We start from the raw sequence: 19,529 nt of genomic DNA, 5'->3' as shown, positions 1-19,529 counted from the left end.
ACTTGGAGGGTGTGCTAAAAGCTAAAACAAAACCAGTAAATTCCATCTGCTTCTATATATAGAAGACAAAGGAATAAAGGAAACTGGCTAAGCAGATGAACAGCAAACAACATTACAAATTATTACACCGAAAGCCATAAATTCCTTAAAAGAAGAATAATTTAGAAGTACCATAGGTCCTCTAAAGGAAGCTTGTGCAATTTTTTAGATAGTCAGCTCTAAAAATTGAATTACAAAAAACTGGAAGCTTAAAAACATTATCTAATAGATTATAGCCATTATCTAATAGAATTATAGCCATTATCTAATAGAATTATAGCCAGTGCTACAATTCTATCATCTGCATTGAATTTTATTGTTTTATATACTTTGTAAAGGTAAAGCTTAGTTTTATTCATATCTCTGACTTCACTGAAGTTGAAAATTCTTAAAATATCAACTACTTCAGCACTAGAAATAAGTTTGTTCCACATTTCAGTAAGAAAAAAAAAGAAAAAACAAAACCTAAAAACTGGAGCTAGAAACTTCAAGTTGCTTTTCCCAATGACCATTACAACTGACAGTTGCAATTCTTTTGAAGAGTTAAATCTTTATATAGACACAAGGTAAGTTTGGACAGAAAATAATATTAATATTTTTCAATAATTTTCCATACCTTAAAATTCTCAAGAGACTCACTGAAACAGGAAGTCTACACTGTCACTAACCACTGCTCTCCTGAACCCCTTCATCTCTGAGTATAAATCTCATGTGTGGAAATGTAACCCAACTCTTAGCTGTACTATTTTTCCAGCTCTACTGTTTTTCAGAACCAAAATTAAATTGCCAGAAGTAGAAGGCTTGTCCTCCCTTTGCTTGCAAACATTTAGAACCTGCTCTTTTGCCCTTTGTAACCACATAATTTAAGAAACTGAGAAATCGAGCCTGATGAAAGCTAAGTCAAAAAAGAATATGAATTCTAGAGTGGGTCAGGAAACTTTATACAGCAAGAAAAATGTTACAGTAGGCTTTAGGGTAGTTTATTAGACACTTAACTATTTGGCTGAACCTCAAGATGTAGTCACACTCAAATAAAAATATTTTACATGAATCAGTAGTTTTACCAATTTCATTTCATAAAACAGGCACGTACTTGTCAATCTGCAGATGTGACCCAAAATATCAAGAGCACCCTGCCTGCCTTTTTTCAGCACCTTTCTGAATGGCACTCTGGCTTGGGGATTAATAGTGAGCTTCCAATGTTTTAACACTTCTGTGCAAAGTAATGTTGGCAGACAGTTTACAGCTTAATAACTAAGAGAATTCTCCTTTGCCCTAACCTACTGACTATCTGACTTACAACATATGCCTTGATTAGATTAAAAGGTCCAGGTAAGTTGAAGAGAGCATGATGCACTGGTTTCCAACAACCAAACAGTAAAAACTGAAGACAGAAAGAGTTCCTTTAAAAATTTTTAGCTTTCTGACACAGAAAAGTTTCTATTAACTTTCTGTTAAGACAGTTATTCTTCCAAGTCTTTCTTTCTACAACTGTTCTGAGAGCCACCAAGTTTCATTTGGCTGATGACACAAGAAAAATTTATGGAGAAATTCTCGGTTGGAGAGGGAGTCTTCATCAGGAACTGTACTGATAGGACAAGGAGCAATGAGTTCAAACAGTAAGAAGGGAAATTTAGATTAGATATTAAGAAGAAATTCTTGACTGTGAGGGTGGTGAGACACTGGAACAGGCTGCCCAGAGAAGCTGTTAATGCCCCATCCCTGACAGCACTCAACATCAGGTTGGGTGGGGCATTGAGTAACTTGGTCTGGTGGAAGCTGTCCCTGCCCATGGCAGGAGGGTGAGAATCTTTAGCCAGGTGATCTTTAAGTGACCTTCCACTTCAAAGCATTCTGTGAGTCTGTGATTTTCCAATGGACTTATTTCTTGAACACAGTATTACCTAGAAAAGCTAAAACTTATACATTTATTAATACTGAGGGAAGAGGAAAACATTTTTAAGTCTAGACAAAGAACATGCAGCAACTGAGAACTCGCCTCACCATTAGTATGCTACCAGAGTCTCCATACCAGCAGGAATACTGGCAGTGTGGCACCATATCCCTCCTTATGCTGGATGCCAGTGTGTGAGAGCAGCCTCACTCCTTACAGAGACTGCAACTTAACATGATACACACAAAAATAGAATGACAGTGATGAAACTGGACCTTGAGCAATACAATTAGCTTTAACAGCATGCTCTGCTGGACTTGTATGCCAATCAGACAAAACCAGTTAGTGGTTACAAGTTGTGTTCTTAATGAAATCTTCAGTGCACGTCTGACCTTAAGTCATCAGCACCGTCTTCATTTCTTCTAACAGTGACTTTAAATTAACATCACTACAGTAGCAGCAAGCTTCTACACTTACATTTCATGCCTTATTTTCATTCAAGCTTTCTTAAAGCTCAGGGGGATAAAACTAAAATACTGAGGATGTAAATCTATGAGAGTATTCCACTATGTTTCCTTAATTTCTAGGTGGAGAAAGGAGAGTAGAAACCATCTTCTTACAGTGTTCCTGCCTGGTGAGGCAGTGCAGGTCTTTTTGCCTGGTTTAGAACTCTCAAACCCTCAAAACCATACCACAAGTGAACTCTGAAACACATTTATTCGGAAGTAAGTCTAGACTGTAAAGACCTCTCCCTTTGCCAAATTTGTCCTGGTAACCAAACAAACAGGGATCAAAACCACTTTTCATCACGCATCCTGAAACCATTTTCAGGATTTTGGGTTGTCATTATAACATTTATTTTCTGTTTAAATAACATTTAAAAAAAAAAAAAAAAATCTGACTCTATCACATCACTGTTTATATTTGATTAACTAAAAAATCTATGTTTCTTGATATTCTGACCCCTCATACAAAATAAAAATAATTTTCCCATCTGGACTGAAATGAACAAAATAATCACGCCTATCTTAAAATTTTAAGGTGTTCTCACAACAGCTATGCCATTACTGTTTATTGACTTGATTATAAATTGGTTTGCACGTGGGAGTAACAAAATACACTAAATGCCTTGCAGTTATGATTGCTTTAATAAATAGCTATTGAAGGTGCTATGGAAAAGATACAATGTCATACTAGGACACTGGCTACCCACTGAAGAGCAGTAACTTCACATTTTGCATCCACAGAATCATTTAATGCTCAGCTCGCCTTGAAACTAGATTTTACTTTTCAAAAGAATAAAATTTTTAATGGAGCAATATAAATAGCTTCCAATTTATTTAGAATATATTATTTCCTTATTTAAGAATCCTTCTCAAATTAGAAAATAAAGAAATACTGTTTGTACTGAAGTGTAAACAGGCAATTGAATTTTAAAATGCTCATATCAAAGGCCTATTTGATTTTAATCAAGCATCAATTACAGTAATAGTTTTATTCTGATAGTCATTATTTAAATATATAGAAATGTTGCACCCTTATCATGCCATCCCAGAGGAAAACTGGCTCATATCATTTTTCAGACACTAACAGTGGTCTAGTTCTATAGTGCCACAATAGCACCACACTTATGTGTTTGACTTCAGTATTTTATAAGGACTCAACTTCATTTAAAAATAAGTTTATTATCTGAATAAATCAATTTCAACTGTTATTAGGTAACACCAATTAGGTACACTGCCAGGTATCATTCTTCAGAACTTCTCATGCAGAAGTTAAAAGATTAATCCAACTTCAAAATGGAACAATAAAAACATGTTTCACAGAAACAATGAAAACAAGATAAACAAGAGCTTGATTTATATTCGAAGTTGACTCCACCTAAGAGGAGTCACATAAATGGAATTTGAGAATCTCAGCTATGAGGAAAGGCTGAAAGAGCTTGAACTGTTCAGCCTGGAGGAGAAAAGGCTCAGGGGCAGAAATCTCACTGATACACAAAAATACCTGACGGGAGCAGGCACAGAGATGGAGGCAGGCTCCATTCAGTGACAGTACAAGAGGCAATGGGCACAAAGTAAGAATGGACATCAGAACACTCCTGTTTTTTTTTTTCTAAACTGTAAGGGTGACCAAGGACTGGCACAGCTGCCCCGAGAGGTTGTGAAGTTTCCACCCTTGGAAATACTCAAAAACCAACTGGACGAGGTGCTGGACAACCTGCTCTAAGTGGCCCTGCTTGAGCAGTGGGGTTGAACCAGATGAACTCCAGAGGCCCTTTCTAACCTTAATTATTCTGGGAATTATTAATTAGTTTTTCCACAAGAAAAGCTAACAAAAATAAACAGACACAAACATGACAGACTAAATAATTAGGAAGCAGTGTTGAACACAGTATTTTTATGACCAAATCAATGACTTAATCAGCAAACAGAAATACAATTCCAACAAAAGAAAACAGTTCCATTTCAGAGGGGGAAAAACTCCATTTGAAACAAGTAAATTATTACAGAATTAATTCCTCAGTTTTAGAGGCTATTTTACAGGAAGTCAAATGCCAGGAGAATGGAAAGAACACAGCCTACACATTCCATTCCATTAAAAATGGTAACTGGGATGCAGAAAACATTTCCATGCCATGATGCTTCACAGCATTTTCAAGTCTATACACATGGATCCACACAATTCAGAAGTTTTAATTATTTTTTAAGCTATCCACTAACTTAAAGCCAAAACAGACCACCTGGAGTTGCTGTTGTGAAGTTTTTCAGCAACTTATTCATAGGAGTGTAAAACTAAACTTATGCTTGTCTACAATCCCACTTAACTGTGTCAAAAGCAAAACCAGAAGTTGAAACACTTTGAATTTCATCAACAACTTGCATTTTGTAATTACTGAACAAGGCGGGCAATACAGATCTGATTTTGAGAACTGTAAACTAGCTTTTTTTAAAACTTAAACTAACCCTTTACCCTGTTAAAATCCACATTTTTTTCAAGTGTCAAATAAGACATCTGCTTTGCATCTTTTGATGAATTTAAAATAACTTTTATTTTTTATCTGACAGTACATTGAAGAATGAGTTTCAAAAAAAGTACAACACTTATCAAAGAATAATGGCATTATGGTATTTGTAATTATAGTATTTTTGTGAAACATTTAAGCAAAAACAGAAGAAAAAGAGGCACTTTTTTTTTATATATATCTCATATCTTAAAAAGTATTAGAAAATTCCCAACTGGCAATATAAGCAATATCACTTGAGATATATTTACTTTCACGATAAATAATTTATTCAGTCGTGAGTAAAAGAAAGTTTTTACTTCGTACAAGGTTTCCTAGTTTTAACTCAACAAAATAGAAAACTTCCTACTTCTTCTTGTAAGTAAAAAGTATGCCACATACCTGTTGTGTGTTTCTTTGTGACTGTAAACTGGACTGCAGCCTTCTCAAGAGTGGAACACCGTTCCTAGACAGCCTTTTAAGCAACCAGTAACTGTGCACGCGTTCAACAAAATGCTTCTTTCGCTGAATGGCCACCTGATTCATAATCTTATTTAATCTAAAACATGGAAAAACTGATATTGTATTTTTCACAGCAAAGCAGAAAACACATTTATCTATGGAAGTTAAACATCACGTATATATGAATGCATACTGTAAAACCAGAAGCAGTCACTATGTTACTAACTTCCTTCGGTAAGATCCCTTCCAGTACAATTATTTGTGAGTTACAAATGATGACCAAATAGAGCTGCTTGACACTGCAGTTTCTACCAAATACATTAAGATACTTATCAAGCCAAAGGGAATCACTTGTTTTGTAATCATTATTGGAAAAGCAATCCCACATTAGGGCTGAGAACAAAGCTTAATGTGCATTTCAGAATGATTTTCCTATTGATAATGAAATCAGATAAAAAGCCCCAAATCACAGTGAAAATCATCAGATCATTTGTTTCCATCTACAGAAAGAATTAGTAGCTTATTTTACAGACAATACATCTTCAAACTTTTTTGCATTAAAACATGTAATGAAAGCCTTGTATTACTCTATTAATAAATTTCTGACAAATAAGTCAAACAAAAAATATAAAACATAGGAACAATTATTATTTTACCCCACACATACAATGAAAATAACTAAACAGAGAAGACATGAGGATGATATAAACACTTAACAAAATATTTTGATCAAAATCAATTAGTATTTTCTCCAAACCTGCTTTTTAAAAAATGTAAATACTCTACACATACCCTTATTTACAAATACTCAAGAAAAGTGCTTTATGAACACCACACGCAACAATACTGATTCCTATTTTTCAAATAATGACAAGTTAGACAGATGTCCAAGTCTCAAACATGATACTGGCTTCTGAAAATATATTAAAACAAAAGTTTATCTGAAACAAATCTTCAGCTGTCTGTGCCTACAGTATCTTGAAATTACAGCAAAATAGAAAAAGTCAATGGTTATAGAATGAAAGTATTTGCTCGTTGTATGATAATGGTGGCAGCCCTTGTAAAATTAACACAAAATGCCCCAAGGTACCAATCCCCTGCATTGCAAGAGAGATAGTTCCTTCATTTTGGGGGCAGCTGGAAAGAGAGCTGGATGTAAAGCAGTTACAGAATGCATAACAACAATGAAAAAAGAAATCTACACTCAGAATGTTTCTACTACCCATAGAAAAACTCTGCAATTGACAGTGGAGGGTTTATCCCATTCTCCAAAATTTAATACTAAATCAAGCAAATATTTACTCAAGAAGTGTCTGATTTGTAGAGCAGTACCATGAGACATTTAAACAGAAATCATAACTGTATATACATACCAATATTTTTCTATTTTTACCCTTTTTGTATTAGGAAGAAAGCAGTTTTGCAGGTAAGTGATAAAAGCTAAGTAGTCAAAACACCTAAAGAAAATGTAAAGTTAGAAGTACGCCTGGGGTAAAATGGTTTTTAAGAATATCTGGGAAAAATAAATATTTTTTCAGACTAACACAGTTTAAGTTCACCAAAGGTCATCTATCCTTGGGGTTTTTTTGGACTGTCTAGATAAGGTGCCATAGGTCTATTCAGTGCCACAAACCATAGCTAAAGTTTTCAGTCATCACCAGGCAAGGACAGAGCAAACCCGAGTTTTCTTTAAAATACAGTGCCATTGGGTCCTTTGGTTCCTCAATGACATTGTTTGCTTTGTTTTGTTTTTTCTAATTAATAACTAAGCTAGTTAGGTATTCTTGAAAAAATTCCAGTGTAATTTAAAGCTTAGAAGGTCTGCAGACAGACTTCAGACTGTCTTGTACATCTTTCACTGGCAGGCAGACATGGGCTCCACAAAGATTTATTCAATGCAGAACACATGACCTACTAAACTTCAAACAACATAATTAAAATTAATTATAGAATGCAATCAAAATCAAATAACTGCTTTCACAAATCTCTTGGAAATGGTAAAACCTACTGAACCGAGTCAGAAAAAGCACAGCCAAATACACAACTATTTGGAAAGATCAGAGAATCATAACATGAAGAAAGGTGCCTTGGCTTCATGCCCATCAGATGTGGCAAGACTACGCAAACATCTTTAGCTACAGCTTTAAGTACATTTACCAATTCACATAACAAACCATACTATTTATATATAATAACCGAGTGTTAAAAGAAGCTTAAGAGAGATGTTCACAGAAGACAATCTCCAACTTTCAAAATATAAAAACAGAAGGTAATTTGGAGTGCAGAGACTACTTAAGGTTGGAAGCTGCTCGTCTTTGCCTTCCCCTTTAAATGAAACCAAGCATTTCATTTAAATGCCACACATGGGCAGCAGCTGTGTATCTGAAACTCTCCGTGTGCAGGTATCTCCAGAGCCTCTACACTATGAACTTCGTGCTAGGAGGATGTTACATCTGCTGTTAGACTCTACTTGGATCACAGCTCTTTAACCATCTTTTTGCTTAGTCTGATACTTCCAGGTAGACTTTTACTGTCCCAAGCACTTCCAATTTTAATGGGTGATACAATCATTTTGGGGAAATGAGACAACTTTGCTGTAGAATCCTGTAAGTTGCACAAACTGGGTACTGATTTTGAAGTTCCCGCCACCTAAAGTGATTTTCCATACATTCCACTTCCCTTTTTTTCCCCCAAGATGTAATAAAGAAATAGTGAACAAAAAACAAAAAAAAGAAAAAAAGGGGCAAGTATTTGGGCTAGTGAAGGGAGAGCTGTTTAAAAACTTCAGCAGTTTGCAATCAGGATCTGACTAGGACAGGACTGGATTAATTGCTACACTAGACTGATAAATCCCCAGTGTGGAGACAAGGCTTAGAGAACTTAGGGCACCTCCCAGAACTACAGAAAACACCTCAGCAAAGGCATTTTTTTGCTAAGGTATCTGTCCAGAATAGAACTTTTTACAGTATAAGCACATCAAAAAAGAACAGCTTTCTGTACTATTTTCTAAAGACAAGACAAGCATACCAACTGCTGGGAGAAAAAAAAATCATTTTTCCCTCAACTTACCAGTTATTTCAAGCAAAGTACATTGATAGAGGAACATGGAAATTCTTAGAAAGGTGACTGTGTTCCAGGGATATTCAGTGACTGCTGCTATCTAACTGGTCTCATAGAAGAAGCATTAAGTTTCAAGCTGGTGACCACTGCAGCCTTTTGATGCCTTAGCACCAGCAGTCATACTGATTCTTGTTTTTTGGTTTTTTTTTAGAGCTACATGCCAAAACTACACAGATGACAAAAAAACATTTTTCAGAACTGTTTTAATTGTGCCACAGCCAACTGAGTGGGACAGAACTACTTCCTTTCCCCACTGATGTGCACTACAAACGGGGATATCATACAATTCCCTGCTTGTCTTTAAAATGGCAAAGGTCCCTTTAGAACTGAACCGTTGAAATGGCACCTACAGTCTCCTCACGTGGAGACATCTGATGGATAATCTGCCCTGGAAAGGATGATACACCTAAAGCACTGGTCAATGCATTCAGAGAGCTGAGTGTGTTACCCCGTCCTTGTTTCCTCACCTTTTAGAAAAATGCACAAAACAGACTTTGTCAATGTAAGAGATGTGCTTTTATCTATTAGCAAATCTCACAGCTGCCTTCTTTGGCTCATGACTTCCTTCCCCAGTTTCAGCTGTATATCACTGTGGCAACTAGGGTGACTGGTTACAGGGAAAAGGGAAACCAGTATTTTTGGAACCAACGGTGTGGCAGTTGAACTTAAGAAAGCCAGTGAGAGATTATCAATCATTACTAACCACTGCACAGACCATGCATGTTTTTTTACCTTCATGGGTATTATTTTCAGTATTACAATACCTCAGGATTCTTAAGTTTTTGGAATATAAACTGGAGAGAACATTTTCTTGAGCAAGTACGTGATCTGGACATTACTATAGTAACTGAAGCTCAAAGATCTTAATATGAAAACCTGTATTGATCAAACACCCAAAGGAAGATCAAGAATCCATTAAAACTAAGTGATTTTTGAACATGAACAAACCCTAGTACATTAATTACCATAGTTGCCATTACCACACCATTTAATTACCATACCACTGGTATTAATACCAATGGCATTAATTACCATATCATTACCACACTGTCCCAATTCTCCAGTTTTATCAGTTTGCTATTTTGCATTGTCCTTTATCCAGCATAGCCCTACTAAAGTTACACAGAACACAGGAAAACTGTATTTACTCTGTAAAACTTAATTCAGTATCACCAACACACCAGTTTCTCTTGTCCTATGCTAATATCCATTAACAATGAAATCAAGTTCCATTTTACAGAGTAAATAAAATACCCTTATTTTCCCACACAAAGATTGTGGATATGTTTTAAAACCCATCAGAACAAAATGTAAACAAAATTATTGAACAAGCTGCAACACAGTAAACTGAGTTTCTAGAACACTTGAATTTTCAAGCCTTGTTCAGCAAAGTTCCACAAAATATACTGAGGCTTGTAGGAAGGACACAAGACTCCCCTACAGGTAATTATAGTAATTCCAATGACATACCCTGGAAGACAATTAGCACAAAACTAGAATAAAAAAAACTATGGAAGAATTTAGTTGAGGAATTGGAATCAATTCTTGAGCCTTACCAATTATTTCTCCTAGCTCCATATCCAAAAACTTCCGTTTTTGAAGATCAGAATGCCCACCTGGACATAGGAAACTCTCTCTACTCTTCTCACGGAAAATTGCTTAACAAAGTGTTTTTAAAACCTGTCTTTCAATAACACTTTTTTTTTTTAACAGTCAAAAACCACAACTTTGTTATCACATTGCTCAATAAAAGCTAAAACTTACTATATGACTTATTAACTTAAAAATAAAATATCCCTCAAACTGTTCTGACCAACTTAAAAGACAACAGAGGTAAATGAATAACTATGTAAAAATCAGAATTCATCTGCATGTCTTTACTTCCTTTTGAAAAAAAGATAACATTCCTTTAATACCAAGCAGAAGTCAGCTACATGCCTAACAGAGTACATGGCAAATCCTGGAGAGACTGAAAAAGCTTTCATTTAAACCCCTGCAATACAAGTCTGCAGAATCCCCATGCAACAAATACACACTTTCTTAATTAGAACTACTTTGCAGGTTTTATTTCTTTCTGTCTGTTATATTTTAAAAGTCAAGCTACTGAATTTGCCTCTCTTAGGCTGAGAGTCTACCAGTATATATTTAATCTATTGATACATCTTCTGAAGCCTGAAAGTCTCTCCAGCTTCTTTATTCAACATTTACTGGTATTTAAATAGTATTTGATTTTGAATGCACATGTAGGAAGCACTTTGTCTTGCTTACATGACTGTGACCCCATTTTTCTATTTGAGCAAGCAGCTTGTAAAATTTTCCTTGGACAGGAAAAGTAGAACTGGAGAGCTAAAGAAACATTGTTATTTCAGTTGATTATCCCTTATCTTCTTCCTATTCTAACAACTAGAGTTTGTGATATTCCAAAACTTTGGGTAAGGACAGAAACCCAAAACAATAAATAAAATAAAAAACCAAAACCAAACCCAACTCAAACAACAAAATCCCCCTACCAGTGTCAAACTGGAAAAATCTCTTCTCAGAGAAATATACACAGATTTACTTCTGCCAGCTCCTATACATTAATAGCAACCACACAGAATTTTGAAACCTAATATCAAAAGGCTAAATTCACATCAGATATAGTAATCAAAAACCACATCTTGATCTGTTGTAAGAAGAAAGCTCAGTGTTTATCTTCAATTTTTTATGCACTCCGTAACTTGATCATTGAATAAAAGAACATGCCAGGAGACAGTTCTTCAGACAATGCATTCTTCAGATGTCTTGCTATGGCACAAATCACAACAGCCTCTATTTGCCACCAAAAAAAAAAAAAAAATACTGGGAGTTCACATAACTGGTGAAACTCAGAAGTTCTGAAACACAAAATCACATAAATCTTGGTCTTCATAACTGCATGAACACATATACAATCATTGTGGATCAAACCCCTTAGAAAGCACATAGGATATTACTGATATGCCTTACAGAAGTAACATACTAATTTATTTTAAGCTTCTTGGCCTGTTACATGTAAAATAAACAGAAGGGGGGAAAAAGGTATTATTTTTACTCAAAATCTACTTTACAATTTACTAAGAAAGTTAAATTCTCTGAACACATTAATTAATCCTTATTTAATTAGCTAACCAGTGTCAAAATGAACTAGCTTCAAAATAATACTCTAAAGTCATCTTTACTTTTTTAAAATACCACTGAGGCAAAACTAGTGAACACCACAGTAGCTCTTTTATTTTATTTTGGGAAACTTACTTTTTTTATTTAAGCAAAGAGATCAGAATGACATCAGCAGTAGTTTCTACACATAACAGAAAGGTTTCAAAGTCAAACAACGTGACAAGACAAGAAACATCAGCAGCCCATGATTCCTGGCATTTCCTTCACTTAAGTGATTCTGTGATCCAAGTATTAGGTACAGTCACAAGGCATGCCTACATCATGCTCCCCTGGAATTAAAATAAGCATTTTCACATGATTCTGTGAATTACACATACATGTATATTCAAGGATAAAGAGCTAACAGACATTAGTCTGGATTTATTCAGCTTCCAAGTTCTTTGCAATGCTGGCCCCAGCAATATTTTTCAACAGCTTTTTTATGCTGAATTTTAAGCCAAATTTCTTGATCCTTCTCCCCACCTTAAAAAATTTCTCAATGTATTAAAAAAAAACCCCAGAGTTCCCTAGAAAACATTTTTTAAAATTCCCAAAATAATTCCACAAGCTACATATATCAACAAGCAGCATTAGCTGTGAATGCAGACCAACAGTGTCTTGAAGGCTTTGTTGATGTTCCTTTCCCCTTATACTGCATTTCAACACTTTCTGTTTGTTTATTATTTATTTTTCTGGCCCATACTTTCTTTCAGAGACAATCAAGATTCCTGTGTTAAGATAACAAGATCACATTCAATTAACTTGGTAAGAAAGTTCAGGATAGCTCCACTGGGTAAATTATAAACTGAAAGAAAGCACTGGCTCTGCCTTGAGACACAGTAACACAAACCCAGTTTACTGCCAGGCACAGTATTCCTCCTAAAGAAACCAAAGATCAGCATACAGAAATCAGTTAATGTGGGGCACATAAATGCTGATCTGTCACAAGAGCTGAAAATGTTTTTGTAAGAGTCTCAGCAATTTTTGCTCCCAGTTGTTGGCTACTACTTACCTAATTTCAGAACAATCTTAAACTTTTTTTTTTTCATATTAACGATGCCATACACCTCATGCAACAACATAGAGTGTTGCTACTTCTAATAAAAGTGGGACCTTTTTACTTATTCTTTGTTGTCTATACAAGCATTGCATTTCAAATATTTCCTTAATTTCAGACATAACAAACCTGCCATGTTTGCAGAAAGTACAGATGAAAGCAAATATTTATATACTTCTAATGTCAGCTCCCATTTAATAGAGCAGTACTTGCACAAATGGCATTTTAATAAAGTAGATTACACTGTATCTCAGTGTATACTTTTAACATACCAATGATTAAATATTTTATATCACATTCTATTTCCCTCCAAATATATAGCTACAATATCATAGTTTCACAGCATTTTTACATAATGTGGATATTGACACTGCTAACGAGCAAACATTTTTAAAATGCCTCTTTTGACACATAAGATCAAGAGGCAACACAAAACCAGTTCTATTTGTAGTGAAGAATCAAGCACTCAAAAACAAGAGAAACTATGTAGTTTTCCCAGCTATCATTGTAACACTTTTGCTTCTTGTACCCATCCTGCTGCTGGATAAGGCAACAGTTATAAAGGACAAGGATGAGAAGCAGCAAGTTTAAAAAACCAAAAAACAAACAAAAAAAACCACAAGAAATTGAGCAGAGTCAGCACAAGATAACTAACAGAGAGAAGCAACTAGGTTTAGATTGTCAAGCCAACCCTAAAAGTTAGGATTTCCTAAGTTGAAAATTCTGAACCTGCAGTTCAAACAAAATCCTTTTAGTATATTTATGTTTTTGGGAGGGGTGGGAAATCTCTCTACTAAGCAAAATTCAACCATTACCCATCCCTAGTAGCAATACTATATTTCAAGAAGAAATTTGCCATTTTCTTCAGCCAGACTAGCTGGTGGCAGTGGGAGGCTACTTTTTAACTACCATTTGCCAAGAGGAGAAGGTACTGTCTGTCCCTCCCATAGGGTGGGACAGTTTTAGAGTGTCCTTTCCCACTCTCCCCACACAGCACAGCTGCTCTGGCATTTCCCAGAAACACAACTTTTAGATAATGCTCATTTCTACCTTTAAACAATAATTAAAAAAAAAACCACGCATCAAAAACAGGCAAACAAAAAAAGCTGATGAGTATGAACAACACAGTGTAAGTTTTGTATTTCAATAAAAACTGAATGGAATTTCCTAGTAAAGAAAGAACACATCTCTCTAGCCAGGTCTGACATACCCCTCCATGCTTAAGAGTTCCCTGGTAGTCCCACACATTATTACAAGTGCTAACCAAGTTACAAGTCAGCACTGACAGCACTGAAAACTGAAACCACCTTAAGGCTCTAAGATGAACTACTGCACCTTTGGAAGTAGATACTTAGGTGTAGACTTTCCAAAATACCTAGGCAACAGGACAGATACAGGCCTAACATTAAAAATAAATTACAGGGAAAAAATAAAAATAACATTAAAAAAATATAAATAAAAAGGCAGGGAAGGTAAGCATTTATCTCTTATCATCAATGGATCAATGGTTGGCAACTTCTGATCTGCACCCCTAAATCAAGAGTTCACAGATGAAAGTCTGAGAGGTCACATAATTAGATTATAAACGACCTAGATAACAACACTATCTATATAAGTGAACAGCAAAAAGCTTAAGAGTATGACACCTGTGTAAGAAATTCTGGCTGAAGTCATTCAAGGCAGTAGCACAGAAACCTGACCTAAGGTAAGCTGACCCAGAAGTTCATAAGCTACAAAAGTTGTGCAGAAATTATGAAGCATACTGTTCCATACCCAGTCTTTTTAAAATACCCTGAATATTAAGATAATTGTTTTGGAAAACAGAATTATTTTAAACTGTGTTACTAAAATGCTCATTCATATACTCTCACTATCCAGAAAAGAATACAAATCCTTCTCCTTGAACTGAACATAAATTGCAAGATGGTTTTCCTCAAGCTTCACCAGATGTACTCAGGGGCTGCATCCAGCAGGTACCTTCCTGCTCACTGTGATCTTCATCCTTGTACTCTCTTCCAACTCCCAACTTTGAAGAGCCAGCAGTATGCCAAGGAGGTGTTACAGTCTGGGGAATTATTAAGAAAGCAGTCCAAACCAAACATCTCCACGTGTGCCTCAATATCCAGAGATGTTGAAAACATATTAAAATCAAATTCTTCAGGTAAAAAAGCACTAGTGTTTAAACACTGGGTGCATATATTTATTGTCTAGTAACTTAAATAGCTTAACTGCTCTTCCTCAAGACCTCTGAAAAATCATGCTTCAGCTCCAAGGGAAAAAAAGGAGTGTTTTAAAAACAGATTGGAGAAAAATAATAATTTAAATGAAGGCTACTGTGAAATGATCCAAATAATTTTTTTTTATAATTTAGGGGTATGTACTTAATACCTGCAGAAACACAAGAGTGTTTCCAAAACAGAAAGGAGCTGAAGAACAGCCAAAGAAAACTTGACAACTTTGGTTCCAAAACAAGAGATTTGGTCTGCAGTGTACTCACTTTTCCTTTTAATACACCCATTTCTGTTTCACTTTTAATTTAGTGATCAGTTTTCTAGGACTGAACAAGTTCATGTTACAGAGTATTTAAGCAAGGGTCCTCCTCAGCCAAAGACAAGCAATTTATAATAAAGGTCAACTTTAAAATACCTTTAAACTGTCCATATTTTTTACACTTCTGACATACATTATAGGAACTCTACTTGTTCCTAGAAACATGAAGAGAAGCATAAATAGAAGGTGAATTTTTCTGCTGTCTTGAAAAGAAATTCAATCATAAACATTAAAAAAAAAAAAAAAAGAAAAAATGTCTCTGTATTTTTGCTACTGGCATCTAATGACTGTTATTTAAAAAGCCCTCTGATGATAGCTTTTTAGAGTCTGGGGATTTTTTAAAAATGGCATGAGCTGCCAGAGAACATACTTTCTAATCCTCAACTCTTAGTTCATATTCTTTCTTCCACTGTCTTAAGAAAAGCAAAACGAAAAACATACTACACTACCAATTGGGATTGTCCTAATTAAGACAAAGATGAATCATTTTACACCAACTTCCCCCTTCCATGGACAGTAATTCCTGTTTAAATAGCACTATTAGTTGCCTACTGACAACTCAAGCTTTTCTGCAGTGCATCACTAAACAAAAATACCATTTTACCAAGCCAATCCTAACAGAGAACAGAGCAATCAATCTGCTGTTTGTAAACACCACATGGGAGCTGAAGGCTGTTTGTCAAAGTCAGTCAATAAGTAGCTTCCTACATTACCAAAACTTATTACAGGAAAAAACTGCAGTTTCTAAACATGTATTTATTTAGATTCATTTAACCAGCTTTAATTGCTCACTACCTGAGACTTGTGAGTCAGCTGTTTGAAAGGCATCCTATTATTTTAAAGGTCCTCACTTCTGTGCATTCAGAGTCTGGTCACAGTACATGAAATGAGCCTGCACACAGAACTAGTGTCTGTTTGAGAAACTTTCCAGACCACTGCTCTTGAATTTGTAAGATTTCAATTCAAGTGGTAAACAAATATGCTGGTGTTGTAAACATACAAACATAAATTCCAGAAATACCTCTGGAGAAGTTATTCTGCCACACAAGGAAAAACACTTCCTTGAAGGCTTTTTGTAAAACTTACATAGATCTTACACTACAACTTTATTCTTAATTTATGTGAGAGGAACAAGATTCAAAACTTACATACACAATTAATTGTAATTTTTATTTTGGATCTCCTAAAATTAGGAAAAGAAGCTCAGAATCCAAAATCACAAATAAAGTTAACTTTGAGCTTGGCTTTTTTTCTTTAATATGAAGATCAACTGCATCTAGTATTCTGAATTTAGCAGTTAATTCTTAGAAGTACAGTGAATGACATGTGAACACACAACGTAACGTAGTCTGACAAAAAAAAAAAAAAAAGCCCAAACCAAATGTTCTGACGACAAGACAGATCACTTGATCAGTTAATAATTTCTCTGAGGAAGTTACTGCATTTTAATACAACTCCACAGAAGTGCAATGTGCATAATTAAGTAATTCTCTGAAAAAGGCCTTTAAAAAAAGCATGTAACAAATGTACAGAAACTTCAAGGTGGCATCTAAAAGCACTGGTTTAAACTTAAATCAATAATAAAAGTAAAGGTTTCTCACATTTTGATGGTGCGCTTACCTTTGGGGGGGGATATAAGGAGCAGATACTGTTGGCATAACTGTACAAGGTTCAACCACTGTTTTCTTGGCTTTTTTAGTCTTTTTTCTGACTTTTGATGTAGACCTAGCAGTTCTGACTGATCCCTCCTTTCTACAAACACCGTTTTTGATTTCAGCTTCTCCATAAATATTGAGCGGCCTCCGTGTGCAACCTGGTGGAGTATGCACATCGCAGTAGGCAGTCTTTTTCACAGAGAACGTTGTTCCACTGCCAGTCAGTTCTTTCACAGGTTCCATTTTCATATACAGACCAGCCTTTTGAGCACACGTCACATGGAATGCGGTATAGCAGTTTGCTTTGTGGCACTGGATGCAGGCACCGACACCTTTCTGTTTACAGAGGTAGCACGTTAACTTCCATCTGGCTGGGGGAATGTTCCTGACACCATCAATTGGCTCAATAAAAACAGTATTAGCAAATCCAACTTCTGGAATCCACAGAGCACACACCACGTGTCCCCAACGATCATCGTCTGTCTTTTTAAAGGCACCTCCCTTGTTTGGGCACAGCACACAGTCTACAGGCCGAGAGCGGGACTGCAAACAGTGTCTGCAGAGCCACTGGCCCTCAGGTATATATGGCACCCCGTAGCATTCCTGATGTACTGCTAAATTACACATATCACAAAACAGGATCACATTGCTGTTCTGACATTCACCATCCATGCATATACAACACACTGCATCTTCATCAATTAAAGACTGATGATCACCCTGTTTTTGGTTCTCACAATAAGACTCTTTTTCAAACCTATCCATAAGGAATTCAAACATATTTTGTGAAACAACCGACACTCCATCACTTTTACGCTTATCATTTATCAATTCTAACCACGCATAATCTTCTTCATCCATGTCATACTCAACTTCATTATCAAGTTCTTCTGCTGACTTCTCAATGAATTTGTAGTAAATTGGAGGCCTCCGAGGAGCTGAAGGGGGACTGTATTCAACAATCCGTACTTTTGGTTCTGGAAGAGGAGCTGTTGTAGCAGGTATACCATGTGAGCTCGGAAGAGCTTCATTTTTCTTTTTCACTTTGTTATTTTTATGGCGTTTGCTTCTTAGACAAACCGGTGGTCTTTCACTATTTTCTTTATTGCTGTTGCATTCACTCATTTCCTGGGCAGTAAGATCATCTTCTAATATAATTTCTAAAGGATCAAAGATACTGATCCTATGCAGGCGACCTTCAATTTCTATTTCAACCATCCTTTGAGCTTGAGCGTACGTCAAGGTTTCTCGTGTCGGGGAGTGTTTAATACTGCACGGGGAAGAAGAATGCCTTGCTGCCGATACTCGATGGCATCTTCCTTTTCTCCTCATTTGGTAATGTTTACCTAAAATTAGAGCAACAGTTAATACTATGAACACCAAACAATCCTATTAAAATATTGGTTTTACTGTAGTAAGGGAACAAACCTTCAGTTCTACAGCCCTCCATACATATATTTCACTAAAAGTAAACAAAACCAAAAGACTGTTGCTCTTACTCAACAAGACTGCTCAGTTTCGTACAAGTTTAACCTAAATATCAACAGATCTTCCAAGTAACAGCTTCCCTGAGTAAACACAGCTATACAAAATCCTTGCTAGAAACCTTACAGAAGCACTGTTGGCAAGACCACTGCAAGAGAACAAAAACATTTCGGAAGTATCACAGATTAAAAAAAAATGCGTTTGGTACCCTGTAAGAAAACCTTTAATACAATACTTCTTAATACCTTAGGGGTGCCTGCAGTTTGAAAATTTTTGCAGCAGCTACAGATTGTCCTCTAGACCTCTTTTCAAAAGTACTAATGCAATTGTGAAAGAAAAACAAATTTTCTCTGAATTTTTTTTCCAGCGTAATTTCAAACACTCATGTTATCAACTCAATTACCATAGCTATATTTAAAAGCCAGAAAAGCACACATACGTCCACATTTGGCAAGTGGGCAGTCTGACAGCCTTACACTTGTTTTACTTTCCTCAATCTTTAGTGAGCCCATTATTCTTCACAACATGACAAGGACATGACAGAACTCACAGTGCCCAATATGGTGCAGTATGGACTGCAACTAGTAAATACTTCACCTGTAAAGCAGATTTGACTTAGGGCCAAAACATGTTCCCTGCTTTTAAGTATGTGTGTACACACACCCTTCTCCTACAACAAATTCTTCAGGAGCTGTTCTCAAATCAACTGCTGATAGATAAAAATCTCCCTGTTTATAAACCCATTCCCAAGCTCTTTAAAACAATTTTTAAGTTTACAACCCACTGCAGAAAGATCACATACCATACAAAAAGATAGCTTCCTCCCCCGAACTCCAAAGCCCCATGACTAGCATGAGCACATATTTTGGTCACAAAATTTCTAAGTTAAAAGCTTCCATACATATTCATGGCCTTTTGACATCTTCACACTGGGTGGGGCTTTTCTCCTATAAGGGTTGAAAACATTACAAACCTTGATGGACACCATCAAGTTTAAAATTCTATTTCACTCATTCCTTCCTCCCAATAAATCATTAATAAATAGCATCATCCAACCTCAGCTACATTAAAAAAAAAAAAAACGTG

At 35.8% G+C, this 19,529-nt stretch overlaps 1 protein-coding gene across 3 annotated transcripts in view; it reads right to left on the bottom strand.

Annotated features, from left to right (window-relative positions):
- Positions 1-19,529, bottom strand: part of BRD1 (bromodomain containing 1) — a 57,526-nt gene that overhangs the window by 34,717 nt on the left and 3,280 nt on the right. For all 3 annotated transcript variants that reach the window (XM_062491587.1, XM_062491588.1, XM_062491586.1), the window contains 2 exons: positions 16,924-18,304; positions 5,340-5,496 (listed from right to left, as the gene is read on the bottom strand). In XM_062491587.1, coding sequence (XP_062347571.1) covers positions 5,340-5,496; positions 16,924-18,290 — 1,524 coding nt within the window. In that variant the 5' untranslated portion in view covers positions 18,291-18,304. Of the gene's footprint in view, positions 1-5,339; positions 5,497-16,923; positions 18,305-19,529 lie in introns of those variants that run through there.

The sequence above is a fragment of the Cinclus cinclus genome, chromosome 4, assembly GCF_963662255.1.
Source record: "Cinclus cinclus chromosome 4, bCinCin1.1, whole genome shotgun sequence".
Lineage (NCBI taxonomy): Eukaryota > Metazoa > Chordata > Aves > Passeriformes > Cinclidae > Cinclus > Cinclus cinclus.
Note: the sequence above shows the minus strand (reverse complement) of the source record. Positions and strands in the feature narration are given on the sequence as shown.